This window comes from Phlebotomus papatasi, chromosome 2 (assembly GCF_024763615.1).
Source record: "Phlebotomus papatasi isolate M1 chromosome 2, Ppap_2.1, whole genome shotgun sequence".
NCBI classification, from domain to species: Eukaryota; Metazoa; Arthropoda; class Insecta; order Diptera; family Psychodidae; genus Phlebotomus; species Phlebotomus papatasi.
Genome location: NC_077223.1, coordinates 33387620 through 33408163, shown reverse-complemented (window position 1 = coordinate 33408163; position 20544 = coordinate 33387620). Strand labels below are relative to the sequence as shown.

The following is a 20544-nucleotide window of genomic DNA, read 5'->3' as shown; positions in this document are numbered from 1 at the left end:
ACCCTAAAATATTTCAGGACACGCCCCTTTTCAAGATAATGATCAAATAAAATTATATCTGTTGAAATTTTGAAAGTTCAATAAAAAATGTTAGAATAATTAGGTGAAGACTGATGAGTCTCATCCGCTAAAAAAAGTTAACGCCTATAATAATACTTTTGTCAAAAGGGAAATTAATATAACGTTTAAAACCAGAAGAGCCACCACTACAGGAAAAAGTCGTTTTGTATTTGAATCTGGCAACACTAAAAAAGAGTCGCTAATGTCATCTTTCAATTTTAAAGTTTTTAGAATCTTTTGCCATTTTTGAGGAATCTTTCTTGCCAAATATTTATAATATAGGAATAAAAAATATTATAAATGTGATGATAAATTATTTAAACTTGCAGTTTTTCAAAAATAAAATGAAGAAGAGACCATTGGTGAACGAAAAATACTAGATAATTGTACGAATATCATTTTTTTAAGTTTCTTTTCGTTTCCCTTCAATTTTTTTCTCAATATCTCGAAAGATAAAAGGAAATTTCTCTCGAATCAGTGACGCTTATAGTGGTATTTAGGGTCGAATGAACACCTCTTCGACAGGGAACCCCTATTGACACTTTTGTCAAAATATTGAAATTTTTTTAATCTATCGAACAAAATGTAAATAATATGGCGTTTTTTCATTAATCTACGTTTTTCGATAAGAGATAATTGCAAAGGGCACCGTTCGGTATTTCCATTTCAACAACTAGACCGTACAGGGTAAGTGTGCCAAATTCTATCCAGCTTGCAATTTCGGCCACCTGTTTTGTTCCTCGAATTTCCATGAACTTTTAGATTTTACGTACTCTAGAGAGTATACAATGCAAAAAAATAACAAAAAATTAAGCTTCGACAAACGAGATGACGTGAAAAAGATTTTGGAATAATTCCCGAAGGGCAAGGAACTATGAGAATGAAGGTGGCCGAAATAGAGCACCAAAGCTATGTCTATATTTTTTTTCATTTTAAAATGTATTAAGAATAATTTTAGAGTCAATAAAGACGGTAAACTCTTTACAAGGTTCCAAGAAACACTCTTTAAAAAGAAAGAATAAAAAAAATCAATTTGAATTTAAAATATTAGATTTCAAACTTTAGACTTTGACGCTTGCATGCAACTATGCCGAAATTTGGCACACTTACCCTAGGTATATTTCTTCGAGTACAACAAGCCCTTTTCAAGACATCTTTCTAACATCACCTACTTTTAACCACTTATCGACATTTAACCTTTGCCAAAATCCGCTTGATGATATCTCCGTCCACGGAACGGCTTACCACGAAAATCGATTTATGGCGCATATGATATTCATGGCTATGAGTGTCAAAACGTGTAAATCCAAAATTTGAGCCAGATCTGACGAGATCGGATTTCACCTCGGACCACAAAAGCTGAGATTGTAAACAATCTCAGCTAAAACGACTTTTTCCTTATAAGGGCTCATAATTTTGACCAGTTTCTTATTTTGGACACTGAGGATAAAATTGGACACTAAAAATAAATTGATTAAAATGATGGATTTTTAATCCAATATTTGATGAATAATGAATTCAATCTAAATATTTGATCTTTTTGAAAGATTTTAACACTAAATACGTTAAATTTTGAATACAGAACTCAAAATAGTTACGGCTTTGAGTATTTTGATCAAAATTATTAACTTACTCTTCAATTTGAATAAAATACAATCGAAAAATTCTCATCCAGTATTTTTTACGGATACATACTTCTTTCATGAAAACTCAAAAATCGGCAAAATTTTATGACAAATATTTTTTTAAGTATATAAATATAATGCGTTTAAAAAAATACTAATACAATGGAAAAAAATATTTTTAAAAAAATCAGTGAATGCAAGGAACTAAAATTATTCATCTGTTTCTTAAGATATTTTTTTTTCAGTGAATTTCTTAAATTGTAATATAAAGACTCTATTCCATTTTAAAAATATTCAATAAAATTCAAAAATACTTGGAAAAGGTTTTAAAAATCAAATAAATAAAGTCAAATGTTCTAATTTCTGTGAATTTATTTATTTAATAAAATAATAATAAATTAAACGGAAAAATCGGCATAACAAAAGAAGTACGCGGTGCTGTATTGTACACATTGTTACATAAGTAACAGACCTAACCAAATATCCTTTACTGTCTTTATACTAAAACGGTTTAATTATAGTTGGTAAATTGCAAGAAATTTCATGAATTTCCGCCTAAAGTAGATGGCGACCGCTGTGAAATTTCTGAAATTTAGCATCTCTATTTAATTCCCTTTCCGAATATCTCTTATTAGGTGTGATTCCTTCTAATCACACCTATTTTTAAAAAACCAAACAAGTTCAATTAATTTAAATATTTCAAAAGATTTTCTCTCTTAATTTTATTGTTGCAATTCAACATTTCTCTACGCAGAAAAAAGTATTCGCAACATTTTTTGTGCGAAATGCTCGTAAATCGTATAATCCACTAAAAGGTTCGTAAATGTTTATGCTTTATCACAATTTTTGTTTGTTATGAACAGCGCACAATAACTTTTGTTTGTAAACATGTTTTCAAAATATCCCATGAGAATAAGGGAGATAACTAGATCTAGATCTCACTCATTCTCATTGAAATGTCAAAAACATGTTTAATAAACAAGTTATTGTGCGTTAGGCATAATACGATTACTTGACGAGCATTTCTAGTTATTTATAAACATTTGTTGAGCAGTTCTAGTTATTTTACATAATTTTTTTTTCTGTGTAAGATCCCAATGGGAATTCACAAACACTTAAGAACAATTTCATGAAAATTTTTTACCGTGAAAAAAATAACCTCAATTCCGTAAAAATTATATGATCTTTTGTTAACAATTTTCATTCAAATAAAGTAATTTTTTAAAGATATTTTTTATTAGTATTCATCTGTTCAGTGAGCAAAAAAATGGTTTTGGTTTAAAAAAAAAAGTTAAGAAATAACTTTAGAATATTGTGTTGTCATCGAAAATGTATTAATGACAAAAATATGAGCAAATTCAGACAACAGGACGTGCGTGAGAAATTATTTTTAAAATAATGTAAATAAACAATGCGAATCCAATAAAAGCAATTAATAAAAATGCCAAGATTTACTTGAATTGATTGTGACAGCATTGGCATTCTGCAAAATTGGCAGTGAGTGAAAGAACACAACATTTTTGTGTTTATTTATTTTAAAAGCAATAAAATTGGTTAAAATTTGAGAAACATCTAATATTAATAAACTTTTGCTCATGGCGATTCAAAATTGTCTAAATCACATATGATTAACCCTTTCAAACTCTATTTAAACTTCAAAATTTCGTGCAAAATTCTCTCAATTTTTATCACGAAATATTTTCACTGAGAAATCAAATCAAATACATTGGTGAGAATTTACTGATAAATTGAATCTTTTTTTCCCACGTGAGGGCGCTGTTTTCTGCCGCAAGTGGCGCTGGCAACTGTTCTCAAATTTGAATTCTCAACTTGAAAAAGTTGGTAAAGAAATTTGACTGAAAATCTTTAAAAATTCTCAATTTCAAAAACGAATTTGACAATTTTCGTACAAATTTCAAAATAAGTATCCGTCATCGCAATAGGATTTTCTTTTTCAAATTTTTAAAATAGAATAGAGTCCTCATTGACATTCACTAAAGAGTATACATAAAAGAAAAGCTTTTCTCGATAAAAAAAAAAACTTCACACAACACATTCCATGAACATTTCCATAAACAAAATGCTCAACAAAAGAACGTTGCTACACACAAATAAAAATAGAATAAATATAAATTAATATAGTCTCCTAAAACTCTCTTAACCTAAAAAAGAAATCTCAATGTTTGCAATAAGTCTGCTAATATGAAAGATGTGTGTGTTGAAATAATTATATTTTAAGGGTTTCTGTTGAAAAGTATAATGTGCTAAAAAAAATGAATATAATCTGCATAAAATGATGCGATTCAACGTGGTAAGAAAACAAAATTAAATGAAGAGAAACAAATTATTGTGAAAAGAAAATTAATCCCATAAACCTCGTTTCTTCTCTTTTTTTTTCTTCAATGTAAATTAATTTTTTTAATCACACATTTTCTCATCTCATAAGACAAATGTTCATTCTTTTAAAAAAAAATATTCTTTCATCTTCAAGGCAATGGAAATCAGTGTTATTTACGGCAATTCACTTGATAACTCAATTTTTGTTGGTTTATTATTATTATTATTATTGGTGTAATAATAAGAGAAGGTGAGTAAATAAGATGAATTAATTAATGGAGCGTTGCTGATTAACAAAAGTTGAATGGTTTTGTTATGCTTTCGGAATTAATTCATCTCCATTTCCTGCCACTTTTGTTTATAGTATCAATAAGTTATTTTCTTCTATATTTTTCTTTTTTTTCTCGCAACATTCATTGAATAAAGTCAAACTTTTAAAAGGGGAGGTTGAACAAATTAAAAAAATAAATAAAATAATGCAATCAATTGAGTTAAAAATTGCAATTTCTCTTCCTCAAACATCATTTTCTTCACTTTTCCAATTCAATTTGCAATCCGGACCCAGTTATTAATTATAATTATTGCTATTTTAAACATTTAACTATCTTATGTATATTTCACTTGACGAAGGAGAAATTGCATAAGATTATTTACTTGGGAGATAAAGTAAATAACCAGGTAAGAAAATAAAGAGAAAAAAAATAGAAGAATGATGTTTTCATACCTCTCCACACACTTGACGCAGTTGCTCCTGCAATTTGCGAATATTTGCCTCGGAACGTGCCATCTCTTGTCTATTGCCACCACCACTATTGCTGGCCGCCAGCAATGCATCGTAGTTCTTCTTTTCCTGATCCAACATAAGGCGCAGTGTTTGCATTTTTGAAAATTCCATTTCCCGCATTTTATGTTGCTGCAGTGAAGAAAAAAAAATAACAACAAGTCTTGCGTCAACAGTGTTTACTTTTTTTTTCACTAAATATACAACATATTTTTATATTTAAGAATTTTCAATGGTATCTCTTGCAGATCCAATGATAAACCTCGAAGAAAATACCGTTTGAGATGTACTTAGTTTTGCCAAAACAAATAAGTTTAATTTATCTACCTTTAACAAGTTTAGTAGACTCTCAATAATTTGACTGTGATTCATTGTGTACAACAAGTTTTTCCTAAATTAAATGAAACCAAAAATAAACACCTAAAAGCTAAATATTAACAAATATCAATCTATAAAGGCTTATGGTAGTTGAGATTCTTCACTGTGTGAAGTAAAAACTGGATAAAATTGTTTCAACGTGATTCTTCATTCGTTAAACCTTTGTAAAACTCCACAAATAGACTTCGATTGTCGTATATGACCTTGAATTATCCTTTTTCCCAATTTTTCAAGGTCAAAAATTACAAAGACTTTAGAGTGCTTTATTTCTTAATCAAACACTCATTCTCTTAGTGTTTAATCTCGTGAGTATGATTTAAACAACTAAAGAACTACATTAATATGAAATAATAATGCGAAATTCATTTTGAGTTATAACCATGGGGGTAACATTAGCTCTGAAAAATGAGACCAGTTTTAGTATAATTTTTTCCTGCTTTCGTACACATTTCTCGAGATATCTCCGAAATTACGTAGGTTGCCAAATTGGGGACTTCGGTTGCCTATTCAGTATTAATTTGCCTTTTATTTTGTATTTGTATTTTTTCTAATTCATTCTACAATGAAAGAAAACACCTAATTAAACTCCAAAGTTTTTTCAGAACGCTAGAAACATATGGGAAACATAGGAAACGTTATGCCCTTAGCTATAACTGATCAAGAGTTCTAAGATTTTGCAGCCGGAGTGCGACCACTTCTTTTATACATTACTTGAAGAAAAAAAAACACTTATAGACAAGTAAAAACTTCTACACATTTAGAACAATTTTCGTCAAAAGTTGCATTTTTAAAGAATTTACGGTTCCATTCACAATGCAGACGATTTCTTTGAAAAAGTAATTTTTGCCGAAAATGCTTCCCATTATGTAGACTTTAAGAAAAAAGCAAAAATTCAGTCAGAACAGTAAAAAATAAATTTTGATCTGTAAAAAAACGGTCAATAAAGTTCATTCAAATTTCTTCAAAACAAACTGAAATGATGATTCAAAACTTCTGCATTTTACCTTTACCAAGAACATTTTACACTTTTTAAGTAAGTGTACCAAATTCCGGCCAGCTCGCAATTTCGGCCACATTTTTTGTTACTCAAATTTCCGTGAATTGTTAATTTTTTGATACTCTAGAAGAGATTATACAAAAGAAAAAATAACAAAAAATGTCTTCGACGATCAAGATGATCTGAGAAAGACACATCGGAAGAATTCAAGAAGGACAGTGAACTATGAGAATCATGATGGCCGGAATAAGCCACCAATGCTATGTGTACATTTTTATTAATTTTAAAATGTATGAAGAATGATTTTAAAGAAAATAAAGAGAATAAACTGTCTACAAAGTTCCGAGCAACACTCCTTAAAAAAAAGTAACAAATATATTCAATTTGTTTTGAAGATATTACATTTCAAACTCAAGACTTTGGCGATTGCATGCAATTATGCCGAAATTTGGCACACTTACCCTAATATTCATTTTCTTTTAAATATGTAAAGCAAATTTAATTTTTGTTTACTGTTTTCAGCAAGACACTGCCTAATATACTGTAATCATTGCTCTTTTATTTCTCGAATATTTGTTTTCGACTTTAGGGCCTAAAAACTAAACAGTAAGAGATATAGTTTTCCGGTTTTCAGTCACTCCCCCTCGCCCCTTAAAATATTTTTTTTAGGGGTACTTGTTTGATTCTTCTCGTTCTTACAGCGATTTATTCGATTTTCTTCTAACGATTGCCCCTTTCAAATCGTTTTAAGGGGTTTCATTCATTCAAACGTCAAGAACTCGATTTTATTGCTTAAATCGATAGATAAATATCTTAGAATATACTATACAAATTAATCGAAAGCACTAAAGCCCGGCTATAATATACTAAAATTTGAGCTCGATCGATACCATAGGGATTGAACTATTGTGAAAACAAAAAAAGTGAGTTTTCAAAACGGCAGAATAAAGGGTACGGGACGGGAGATCAATGCACCAAGTTGCAATTTTTTCCTGATATAAACCTTTGGCGAAAACCGCAATTCGATATTTGTTTTAATTTAGGAAATATTAGGCTCCAAAGAGCGCCTGGACGGACGGGAACGGTTTTAGCCATCCATTATATTCGTGATTATAGGAAGTGGCCAAACACATTTTGATAAAGTTTTAGGGCCGATGATGATTATAGAATTCAGATGAGAAGTCGAAGTATTTTCGTAGATACAAAGACGAAAGCAAAGGAGTGCCAAATAGCTTTGCGAACGCTCGATCGAAAACTTCAAAAATTCTGAAATTTTGAAGTACCTACTTTTTCTTTACATTTCTTTTTTAAGATTTTGTTGAATGGGCCAGAAAGATAAAAAAAAACTTATTGATGGCATGAAACAAATTAAGATTTATTCTCTTTAGAATTAAATTCTCTTCTATTTGAACTAAAAGAAAAAAGAAGTATTGAAAATCTATTCTTCTAATTCTACATGGTAAAAATAAAAGTATCAAATTGATCCAAATTTGATCCTTTTGCAAAGTATAAATGAAACTTCGAACTCTGAATGCACATTTATCATAATAGAACATGTTAATTTGATCCATCTTTTGCAAAAGGATCAATTTGATCCTTTTATTTTTACCAGTGTATTGCTCAAACTCCACAGAGAGAGCACTAACATGAGACAGACGTGAGAGAGCACTGTATTATATTATACCGCAATTTTGAGTTATATATATTTCAATCCTTACTCCCTAAGGGGTTATATATTGGTAGAATTTTGGAAATATAAAATTTCGATTTTTTAACGTAACGCCAATTGTCCGACTGACCGTTACCATGTCTAGACTCCCAACGGTTAGAGATAAAAATTTAGGATTTTTGGGGGACCCTCCCTACTCGATAAGTCAACCCTGAGATCATTAACAGACTCTTCATCACTCAGAAAAAGGCAGTTTTAACTTTGTATGGGATTTGCAAAAATACAGCTCTTGTCTGTAAGAATATTTTAAGAGCCGAATCAACCTAAACATGTCGTGCTTTGAATTAAGAGCTGCGTTCTGAAACAAATCAACTAAGAGCTGGCGTGTCTTGAGCGAAGTATCATTTCACTAGAAAATTTCCAGAGACTTTCAGTGCTGTCAAATGGCAGACAAAATAATTCACAGTGCAATTAATTCGCAAAGTTGTGATTGTTTTCGCGACTTTTCTCAATGAAATTATAGTGAAAAACTGTGGAAGATGCCTCTATAAGTAGTGAAGTGTCTTGTGATTCAAAAAAATACAGTGCCGACAAGGATTTTGCGAAAATTAGGTGAATTAATGCTCGAAAAATACAAAAATATTTTTTTCTGAAAAATAAAACATTGTGTCTCACAAGCTCACTCGTGTCTCTGGAGTGCTGTGTGATAGTTATTTTTTATTTAGAAAACTTATATAGTGAAATATTCAAAAGATTTTTGCGAGGTGGTTCCCGTCAAAAAAAAACTGCAAACATGTCGGGCACCTTGCTCATTAATAGTCGGACGGAAAAAAATCTTCCCAAGTGTGAGTCTTTATTTAGACAAAAATTGATTAATTTCACTTTTAGATTTTAAAAGAAAATTTATGAATTTAAAATTATAGAATAAAAGGTGTATACGGTGATAATTAAATAAAATAACGTGAAATTCAATTGCATTTTTTCATTATGAGTGTACGTCAATTTTGTTGCAATACAGCAGAGAAAATCTGATACTGGAATCAAAACTCGATATGCTTTGCTCCAAGACCTTCTCAGTAGGGGAGACTGGGGCACATGTAATCATTTTCGATACATGCGAATTTGAGGTGATTTTCCAAGGACACCGTGATTTTTTGGAAAATATTTCTTAGCTCATGTTTTACCCTTGGGTATAGGCAATTCGTCGAGGGTAATGCGGATGTTGGAAAACAATTGAGTTTTCCATAAAAATAAAATTTGTGTCCCTGTGCATTTTTCTCTTTTCACAAAATACCTGGGGTAGAAGTAAACACTTTCTGGGGAGGAAGTAAACACCTTTTTTCCCACCCTTGAAATTAACTTTGCACCACTTTCGATTATTTTAATTACTTAAGAGATATATAAAGACTGTATATTTTTCAAAAAATCACGACACTTTTTACAAAGGATAATTAAAATAGCAAAAAAACTAAAAGCATGCATATCAAAGACATTTTTCAATAGATTTTCCCCATATTTTGACATCATGTGACTTTTTATTTAACACAGCGCCAGCAATTTTTTTCGTAATCTATGAATTATAGATATTTCGCATGAAGGTCAATTTCCCGCTCTTTTACCTACTCATTTTGTGAAATTGAAATTGCCTGGTTACATCTACCCCAAATGCTGTTTTCTGACCAATTATTAATTCTTTTGAAAAAATGAGAATCTCAATTTGTCTAGTAAATCCATAAATATAATCCTAAAAGATGTAGGAAAGAACTGGTATTGCTACATTTCGATTATTTTACACAATTTTTAATTTCCAGGTGGAAATCCAAATGATCAAAATAATCGAAATATCAACATTTTCAGGAAAATGATTTTTATTTTTAAAGTATATTAGGATTTTATTGACCAATTTATCTGTGGACATACATCCCCATGGTATCTACGAATGCTTATGGGTTTTATCTTCTGGAGTCTTAAAATTAATGAAAAAAATCACAGTGTTTACAACTACCCCAGATTACTACTGCCCCAGTTCCCCCTACTTAAAATTCTTCTAGAGACTGTTTTTTCCATCTGTGAAAATTCAAAGACTGTACGTACTTGAGCCAAAGCATATTCTAAAATAAATGCTTTACTTCAAGTAAAATAGTCTTTAACCCAACACACAAATGCCCGTTCTTGTTTCAAGAACTAAATTAAGAGCTGTTTCCACAGAGCTCTTTTCTGAGTGATTACCGTCCTCCCCACACCCTTCAAAATCATTTTTAGGCAAAATAAAATTTTCCCTAATAAAAAGGGATTTTTAAAACCCTAAGAAAAACATCACGTTTTCACGATTTTCTTCGCGTTTTTTTTTTGGTTTAACTATGCACTGAGAAAAAAACGGGGGTGCGATTAACATTTTTTCCTCATAACTTTAACACTTTTTAGGTGTAAAAATATATCAACATTTTTTATTGTTAATTTTACACCTTTTGAGGGTAAAATCAACATGAAAAAAGGGTAACTTTAACCCCCAATACACCTGAAAAGGGTAATATTTACACCGATCTCGGATCAATACTGCAGGGTAAAATTAACATTACCGGAATGTTATTTTAACTTTTTCGGATTTCTCTCAGTCACAGAAAGGCTTTCCTTACATTGAAACGAATATCAAATAAACGTAATAAAGTTCTGGATGAGATACATTATCTGCAAAATTGAGAGAATGAATCTCAGTTTCGTCAAAGTAAAAATATAAACTTACGTCAACGGGAATTGGAGCAGTGATTCCACCTCGTTGGGCCAAAGGTGTCGATGGTCCCACAGAAATACTCGATGGTCGTTGCATTTTGTGTCCTCTTTGAACAGTTAACTCAACAGTGGCTGATGCTGTAAACCAGAAAGAAGAACATTTTAAAATGACTTCCAGCAAAGTTCATTGTTTCATTTCCTCAACAAATCCACCACATTAAAAGGGTTCAATTGAACAATTTCATCGAGCTAAGGAAACAACACTGTTGAAATGTTACAAAAAAATAAATACGCGCACACACATTCATGCTCTGAATTAAATGAAACACATAAAATTTATGATTTTGTTGCATGCCACTATCAGATAAGGTTACATTTAATCAGAACAATAAATGACTAAATAATGATTTTTTTTTTAAATTTAGAAATATCAGTTGAATAAATGTGTGTATGTTTTATCCTGCAATGAAAATATATTAATTTTTGTTATTAAAAATTTTAAAATAGAATTTTTGGTGAAGTAAACTTTCTATTATGTTCAAGCATTTCTGCGGTCACACAACATTATTTTATTCATTTTCACAGCAATACATTTTAACCACAATTTATCATTCTATCAATTGCTACGATATACAAGTCCCAATCATCAATTGATCATTTATTAGTCCACCCATAAAATCAAATCATTCAACAATGCAGTTACTTGCATTTCTTCGCGATTCCCTCTTTCACTCTTCATTTTTTTTATTTTACTCCCCTTTTGTCTAATCTTTTGCAAAATGTATAATATCAGAGATAATTGTGGGAAATAAACTGTACTCAGTATTTATGCTAATGGTCTTCTCTGCCAAGGCATAATAAATGAAAGAAGACATTTCGTTTTTGAAGCCCACTACTTGAAAACAATACATTCAACATCTCTTATATGCAAAACTTCATTTTCTGTATAACATTGTATTTATCCTCAGTGAACCTCTGCTGATATTGGGCAGAAAGAGAAAATTCTTCATCAACAATTTCAAATGATATAGATCCATGTCATTCTCTCGAACATCATAGAGAAAAAATGTCTATATGAGTATGTGTTATTTTTTCTGTATTATTTTCATTAATTTTTACCCTGAATCATTTTCTTGTGTACATTGAAAGATTAATTCATTCATTGAGTTAATAATTATTTGATCATTTGTGGGGAGACACAGAGAGAGAGTGTGTGAGAGATGTGAGAATGACAACGCAAATATACAAATAATAAGACTCTTATGACGTGCTAATGTCAAATTAATTATTATATCAATATTAGAAATTATTCAGAAAATATTTTTATGAATTTAGTTGTTTTACTTTTTTATTTGCTCATATTTATTGTTAGTAATTCAAATGGAAGAAGATTAAGCAAAAAGTATGATACAGGGCTTATTTTTTATTCAAACTATGTCGTCATAAAAGAAAGTAACCCTAAAAATTAGTAAATTTATATACTAACTTGAAAATAAGCTTTGTGAACATTTTTATAATGACCAGCACACAATAACTTTTGTTTGTAAACATGTTTTTAAAATTTCCCATGAGAATGAGCGAGATGACTAGATCTAGATCTCACTCACTCTCATTGAAATGTCAAAAAGATCTTTACTAAACAAAAATTATTGTGCGTTGGGCATAAGAACATAATATGTTAATCATTTACAAACCTAAAAACGTTTTAAAATATTAGTGCACTGAGAAAAAAACTGGGATGCGATTAACCCTTTTTCCTCATAACTTTAACACTTTTTAGGTGTAACAATATATCAACATTTTTTAATGTTCATTTTACACTTTTTTGAGGGTAAAAATAACATGAAAAAGGGTAACTTTAACCCCTAATACACCTAAAAAGCATAATATTTACACCGATTTCGGATCAATACTGCAGAGTAAAATTAACATTTCCGGAATGTTTTTTTTTTACTTTTCCGGATTTCTCTCAGTGTGTTTGTAGTTCTACCTCGTATGCGATTAGAGATTAAGGGCAGAATCACATTAACAGCAAAATGCTCATCGTATTTCGTTAATTTACGCATTTTCATTGTAATTCTTACGCAAATTCTCAATTACCGCATTACCTTATCTCATACTCGGTGGCCCTAGGTGAAAAAAATACAAGAAAATTGAAGAAATAAAACGAAAATACGATAAACGGTGAGCAAAAAAAAAACATTACGATTAATTTCTTTCACAGCCCACCGTTTATGGAATTTTCGTTTCATTTTTTCAATTTTCTTATATTATTTTCACCTAGTACCACCGAGTATGAGATGAGGTAATACGGTAATGGAAAATTTGCGTAAGAATTGCAATGAAAATGCGTAAAATAACGAAATACCGTGATGCTACGGCGAGCATTTTATTGTCAATGTGATTCTGCCCTAAATGGTTAGAGATATCTACTTATAGGTTTTAGTGACCCACTCCTAAAGTAAAGGAGATACCAAGGATTAATTTTTCCACACATTTATACATAGAGACACTGAAACCTAATAGCAAATTTTTTACTAAAGAAAATTACAGCATTCCCCTACAGGGTTATCAAGGCTGCAGAATAAAACTTCATAAAAATATTTAAAGTAAGCCGAGACACACACCATATAGGCTTTTCTGGAAAATTTGATTAACTTTCTGGTCACAGAAGGATTTCATCGAAAATGAACGTCTTTAGAAAAACAAACATACGAAAAAACGTTTCAAAAAGAAAAATTAAAAATAATACGACGAAACAGAAAAGGTAATTTGATTTTTTACTATTAGCTGATAATGTGTCTTGGATTATCTTTATAACCATTCATTAATTTGAAGAAATTAAACGAGTTGATGTTCAAAATATCAGGAAATAGTTAAACTAGTTTTTTTTCAATTTCAAGTTGAACATCAAATGAACTAGAATGTATTCAAAATTGGTTGATGTCATGGATAATATACAAAAAACAATATTTTTTAAATACTCTGATCATGGTAATTTTCTTGTGATAAAGAAATTTAAAATCTTTAAGGCTCCGGCACACCTTTTAGATCAGGAAAATTTCATGAAATCAAAATTCACATCCCTTTCTTTCTCTCACGTTTTACATAATGTCTATCTCATTATTACGCACTCTAAATTAAATTGAGCAAAATTGAATTTGTTGTGATGTTTAAAATAAGAAGAAGAGCGCGAAAGAATGAGACAGACATGTGCAAAACGTGTGACAAGGAAAGAGTTTCAAATTTCGACTCCACTAAATTTTCCAGATCTAAAAGGTGTGCCAGAGCTATTAGTGTCAAAATTAAAGATTGCTAATCCGAAATTAATGAATAGTGACATTTCAAAAATTTGAAACTCAAATCAAATTTTACTAATCGAACTTTAAGAGAAAACAGTATACAAAATCCGTTTTTCTTTCAATTTGTCACCAATGTGGAACTTATACGGTAAGAGACATTGATATTCGACAGTCGATGGCCCCCTGATAAGTCAATATCATCTCGAGAATTTCCCCCTCCCCCTTCACCAATCTAAATTCCTGTTTTTTATCTTTTATTTTTGGATATGTTTTGGATGTAGTCCATCGAAACATTTCGTCCATACCAAAAAAATTTTCGATATCGAGTTTTCGAAGATTAAAATTTATCCACTCTGGAGGGTCCATTTTTCAATCGATTTGTTTTAAATTTGGATTTTTTTCGACAGGTCTGAAAATTTCCAATCCGATGATATCACTTTCAATTGATATGGCATCGATAAAGTACTCCTAAATGACTAGTCTTCCTTTTATATTTTATCCTGATTTATCCGAAATTTGTTACCGAGTTAGTGGTCAAATGAAGTGATATCAACTTCCGCTCTGCGTTGACATACCCCCCCCCTCGAAGCCAATACTTATCTCGAAACGTTACCCAATCCCTTTTTTCCATCACCACTCTCATTCCCCTACAAAACCATTTTTTTTTGCTGCTCGACCTTCACGGAGAGAGCAGTATATATAATCCCTCGATTTTTTACCCCCCAAAATTTCCACCTTCCACCCCCTGGAGACCACTTTTGTCAACAAATCTTCACGTTTCAGACGATTTCTAAGAAATGTCGTCACGCTGTTTGTCCGTCTGTCCGTCCGGCTGTCGCCAGCTCTAGAGGCCAAACGGTAAGAGATAGCGACTTGTGGTGTAACTGGTAAGAGCATTTCGGTCTTGAGACGTAAGATTTACGGCACGACTGTCACAGTCATGAGTTCGAGAAACATTTTTCACGTACACTTTGGAAACTGAATTAAATTTTTTAAACTGAAAAATGTACAAAATAGCCTGGGCCACTGAGCGTTGCGTTCGATATTAGATCTAGAAAGGACATACAAAAAATTTGTTCACGCTAATAGGTTTTATTGAAAAGAATAAATGTCTGTATGTAAATAAGACAAAAGAGCGGGATTTTTTTTTAATACAGTAGACTCTTCGATATCCGGCTGACTGGGGGACAAAGTGACATTTAGGTTTTTTGAATGATCAACGGTTTTTCTATATTGTGCTGTGTGAATTTATTTTCTGTCTGACAAAGAAAAAAAGAATTTTCTTCATGGTGTGCTTATGTTTCATTTTTTATCACAATTATGTATTAAAAACTTCGATACAATGTTAATAATACTTTAATTCACTCTGGACAAACTTCATGTTTAGTGAAAATAATTTTGAATTATATCAACCGCCAGTGTTTGGCAGCTGTCACCCGGATATCGAAGTGCTGGATATAGAAGAGTCTACTGTAATCAGCTTTTTGTTAAACAAAAAGTCGAAAAATCTACAAAACAAAAATTATTTTAAGGTTTTTACAGTAAGATTAAGGATTTGAATATTAATCTGTTTAGCTCTTATAATAAAATATTCTCAATCGCTAAAATTGAAAAAAAAAATTGTTTTTAAATCCTTCAGATATTTTAAACCTGCATATTTTTCACTCTATCAGTAGAGATTAATATAATTACTCAACATTGATTCTCTTCCAATCAGTGTCACTTGAATTGCGGATCAAACAAAGAAATTACCACGATAAATTTTGAATTGATTTGATTTCAATGAAATAAATTTTGAGTAACATTTTACAAGCATTCTGCAGTGAAACACGGTGTAGACATACATTGACTTTAGGCTGTAATATACACAAATATTAATTAATTACCATTTAACCTTTAACCGTTTGGAACATGTGTGTGTCACATGATAATTGTATCTGATGTGTAATAAAATGTATGATGGCAACTTTTAAATGTTCCTCTTCGTCATAATACATTTAATCTTTCTCTCTCTCTTTCATGTAAAAATTTTATTCATGATATCGTGATAGAAAAGAATCTTGGAGTGAAAAAAATAGGCAAATAAATATGTTCCTATGTCTTCAAAGTAACAGATTAACACCCCCTCTTCTCATTCCTTCTATCCATCTCACAAATATGTGTGACTTTTTAATAAGATTTTCCATTTTGCACTTTATAACTTTTCTCACAACTCGTCGACGGCACGCAATAAATTGCATTCATCTCCTTTGATTCTTTTCATGACGTCTCTTCTGTGTGTCATAAGTGCATGGTGCAAATTTATCCCCATCTCCTTTTTCCCAACCCATCATCAAGCATAGTTATTTCCTCTCTCACTCTATCACTCTTCCCTCTCAACCATGTTTTACCAACCACTTAATATCACTCTCACAGGGGCAATTGTATGATTATTATTAAATTCATAAACTTACATTTAATTAATTTAACGACATCCGTGTGAGTTGAATATCGAACCGGTGTACCATTGACCTGAAAATATACGTTAAAAATGTACATTTACCACATATTACACCAAAAAACAATCTAATTTCTAGCACTTTTATTGTCAATTGACCAAAATAAAATCGCCAGTGTATCCTTTATTGTCCCTCTTTTATCTTTTTTTTTGTTTGGTGTCATACCTTCAATATCATATCCGATGCTATAAGTCCCGCCTTTTGAGCTGCTCCATTTGGTTTTACGCTTTCGACAAATACAGGATTATCTCCAGATACCTTCGTAATAATTGTAACAAAAAAAAAAACACAGAATGACATTAATTAACTTCATAAATACTCCTCCACAAGAAGGACTTTACCATCCCACATAAAAATTACTTATTTCGACCTTTAATCTGAAATTAGGTTACTATTCCAAATAACACCTCAAAAAAAATTCAGATGGAACGCAATCTCATGAAAAAAATATTAAATATTGCGCTTACAAAAAAAAACTATTTTAATTTGAGGTCTTGTTAAATAATTCATTGTAAATGAAAGAAGAGTCGATTAAACTGAAGAACAAAATATCAACAAGAATTTCATTATACGGTCGAGTACCTATATATACGATATTGCAAGAATAATTTTAAAAAAAGAATGCAATTGAAAAACCTAAAATAAAGAAAAGGCACCAAAGATTGGCAGTGTTAGGGCAGAATCACATTGACCGTAAAATGCCCACCGTATTCCGTTAATTTACGCATTTTCATTGCAATTCTTATGCAAATTCTCAATTACCGTATTACCCTATCTCATACTCGGTAGCACTAGATGAAAATAATATAAGAAAATTAAAGAAATAAAACGAAAATTTGACAAACGGTGAGCAAAAAACTAAGAGAAATCACTCGTACAGTTTTTTTGCTCACCGTTTGTCGCATTTTCGTTTTATTTCTTCAATTTTCTTATATTATTTTCACCTAGTGCCACCGAGTATAAGACAAGGTAATACGGCAATGGAAAATTTTTGTAAGAATTGCAACGAAAATGCATTTTATTGTCAATCTGATTCCGTCCTTATACCCGGACCACTAGATTGTCTGAGTATTGTTGCTCCAAAATAAAAAGAACATTTTTTTAATTATTGACTACTTTTTACAAATAACTATTAGGGGAGGGTGGGGCAGTTTCACGCGCCTGAAGTCGTTTTCAAGATTCAATTAGCAAATGTTTATAAACTATATTCAAGCTAACTAAGTCCAGTTAGTTTCTCTTGAGTATTAGATATTTAAAAGCCCAGATAAGCTTATGGTACTCTGAAAAAAATGTCTTGTTAAACGAATAAATGGATTTTGTTGCAATTTTGTCAAAAGGACGTTATTTATAATTTTGACAAAACTTTTTCTTGCATTTTATATGGAAAAACGCCCTTGTGACAAACTTTTAATAAGATCCCGTTGGCCGCCAATTTGACAAAAGTTTTGCATATTCTGTATGGAAGAACATCCTTTTTACAAACTTGTGTTGTTAATTTGACAAAACATTTTTTTCAGAGTAGGTGAAATTCTATACAGGTGACCTCGAAATGCGTGCAATTCGGGCTGCTTACAACTCGGAATGCGTGAAAATTCGATTGTGAGTTGAATTTTGGGGGTAAAGAATCACGTCGAGTAAACCGTTCTTGTCGGTCGAAATAGATTAAGGGCAGAATCACATTGACAGTAAAATGCTCAACCGTATTTCATTAATTTACGCATTTTTATTGCAATTCTTACGCACATTCTTAATCAGCGTATTAACCTTATCTCATACTCGGTGGCACTATGTGAAAATAATATAAGAAAATTGAAGAAATAAAACGAAAATGCGATAAACCGTGAACAAAAAAAAAACTGTAGGATTTTTTGTTACAGTTTTTCGTACAGTTTTTTTTGCCCACCGTTTATCGCATTTTCGTTTTATTTATTTAATTTTTTTATATTATTTTCACCTAGTGTCACTGAGTATGAGATAAGGTAATACGGTAATTTAGATATTTCGTCAAAATAGCAATGAAAATGTCTAAATTCTGCCCTAAATTGGTTCGACGTGACCCATCGTTAGAAAGTTCTTGATCTCAGATACAATATCGACGTCTCCATTCCATACTATGCTAAGTCGACTTAGCCTTTTATTACTCCGAGATATATGTTGTTCCTGGGACCGAGATCTAACTGATCTGATCTGGGACCGAGTTGTAACTGATGAAAATTTGGTGGAGACCCGACGTCCGGGTAACGAAATATTCCATTTTTTCTTAAAAAAAAAATACACAGGCAGCATAGGAAATCGCCAACTTCAAATGGCTCTCCTGAAATGTTGTCATTACGACATAGCATAGTATGGAATGGAAGCGACGAATATATACTAAAATTTTATCGAAATCGCTCCAGAAACACCAAAAATCCAATCCGGTCAAAACATTTTTGGTTATAGCTCGGGTCAGGGAACATCGACCCACCGTTGGAAAGGTCTCGACCTCAGCTACAACATACTGGAATTTAAAGGAAAAGTATCGTTTCGTTTTCGAAATATTCGAAATTGAAATTTCGAAAATCGATTTTTCGATTCTTCGGACGAAAAGCACGAAAGCTTACCAGAACACCAAAATTTTTCGAATTCCGATAATTAGAACCGGAGATATTGACATTTGAGAATTTAATTTTTGACCCCTTATAGCTGGAGTCAGGGGGGTTGGGGGGACTTAAAATTTTAATCGAAAGTTGTCAGGTCCTTAAGTTTGGTACTGATCGAAAGCTCTTAGGCTCAGCTATAGCATACTAAAATTTAAGATAGATCGATGCCAAAGACTGAGTTATTGAGAAAACAGAATTTGGGGGTGTTCCAAAATGGCAAAATGCTTATGTTCATTAGCTTTTAGAATATGGTATATGTAATCTTCTATGAGTAAACCATGGTCATCCAGAACCATTTATGTCGAAGAAGACACTTTTTGCAACGTCTTTTTTGACCATCCACTGCTGGGACCAGGAGTGACCCACTTTTCTCGCACAAGGACTATTTGTTAGAGGAACTCAAAAGGTAGAATTTGTGGAAGAAACTTTTTTTTTGGACATCTTACTTTTTTTATTCATCGACTTTTGCAAGAATTTTAACATTTTACACGCATAGAAAAAAATGACAGAAATCCTTCTATCTCATTTTCTGGACAAACTAAACTTTAATGTCGCCTTGAAATAGCTTTTTCTACTGTGCCAAATTTCGGACAGCTTGAAATATCGGACACTTCTTTTGTTTCTCGATTTTTTTATGAAATATTAATTTGTTTTAATTTCTTAAAGGTTTTAGTATCGCCTCTACCAATGAGATTGTAAAGAAAAACACTTGGAAGAGTTCCGGAAGAGCAAATAATTCCGAGAAATTCAGTGTCCGAAATTGCATACAAAGAAGTACCTTTATAATTCTTTATTGGGGTTCCGGTCAAAATCCCGAAAGCCAAAATCCCGAATTCTTAAGTGTCATAGCTACTCCCACGATTGCACCTGGGCTTTCTGGAGGCAAAGGGAAATCTTCTGTGTCTTGGAAAATTATTCTAAACATTTTCCCCCATATAATTTCATCCCTTTCAGGATTTTGAACATTCGGGATTTTGGCTTTCGGGATTTTAGCTTTCGAGATTTTGACCTTTTCGGGATTTTGGCGTTAGGGATTTCGGCTTTCGTGATTTTGGCTTTCGGGATTTTGGCTGCCACCGCTTTATTGATATCTTTAATAGGTATATATTTATTTTTCTGTGTAGCGATTTTATCATTTATCTTGAAATTCATGGTACACCTGCCGAAATCATAAAAAAATTGGGTTTCAAATGCCTCATGGGTTTCGTTTTCATTTAAAAATCTCACTGCCTAGTGTAAGGAAATGGCAATAATGAATGTGGGCACAATATCCCATACAGAAACTTCAGAGATTTTCACGTATGAGATTTTTGATCATGTATTATTATTTTCTCTTATATATTAGGGATTACAGTTTACTCGTAATCTTAAAGGGACTCAAACTTAGGCAAATTGCATAGCAGTAGCTTTACCGCTTAATCGATTGCGTTAATCAAAGCTTAACCCTTTATATTGTAGCTCTAAAAATTTTAGAAATACTTAACTGAGATTCCTTAAAATGTCTTTTGCCCTTTGTTTAACTCCTACA

General features: G+C 31.6%; 1 protein-coding gene across 6 annotated transcripts in view; it reads right to left on the bottom strand.

Moving 5' to 3' along the window:
- The window catches only part of LOC129803551 (rho guanine nucleotide exchange factor 12), a 193722-nt gene that overhangs the window by 135150 nt on the left and 38028 nt on the right, over window positions 1-20544 (bottom strand). For all 6 annotated transcript variants that reach the window (XM_055850193.1, XM_055850195.1, XM_055850194.1 and 3 more), the window contains exons 3-6: window positions 16543-16635; window positions 16333-16390; window positions 10591-10715; window positions 4747-4935 (exon numbers count right to left, since the gene is read on the bottom strand). In XM_055850193.1, coding sequence (XP_055706168.1) covers window positions 4747-4935; window positions 10591-10715; window positions 16333-16390; window positions 16543-16635 — 465 coding nt within the window. The remainder of the gene's footprint in view (window positions 1-4746; window positions 4936-10590; window positions 10716-16332; window positions 16391-16542; window positions 16636-20544) is intronic.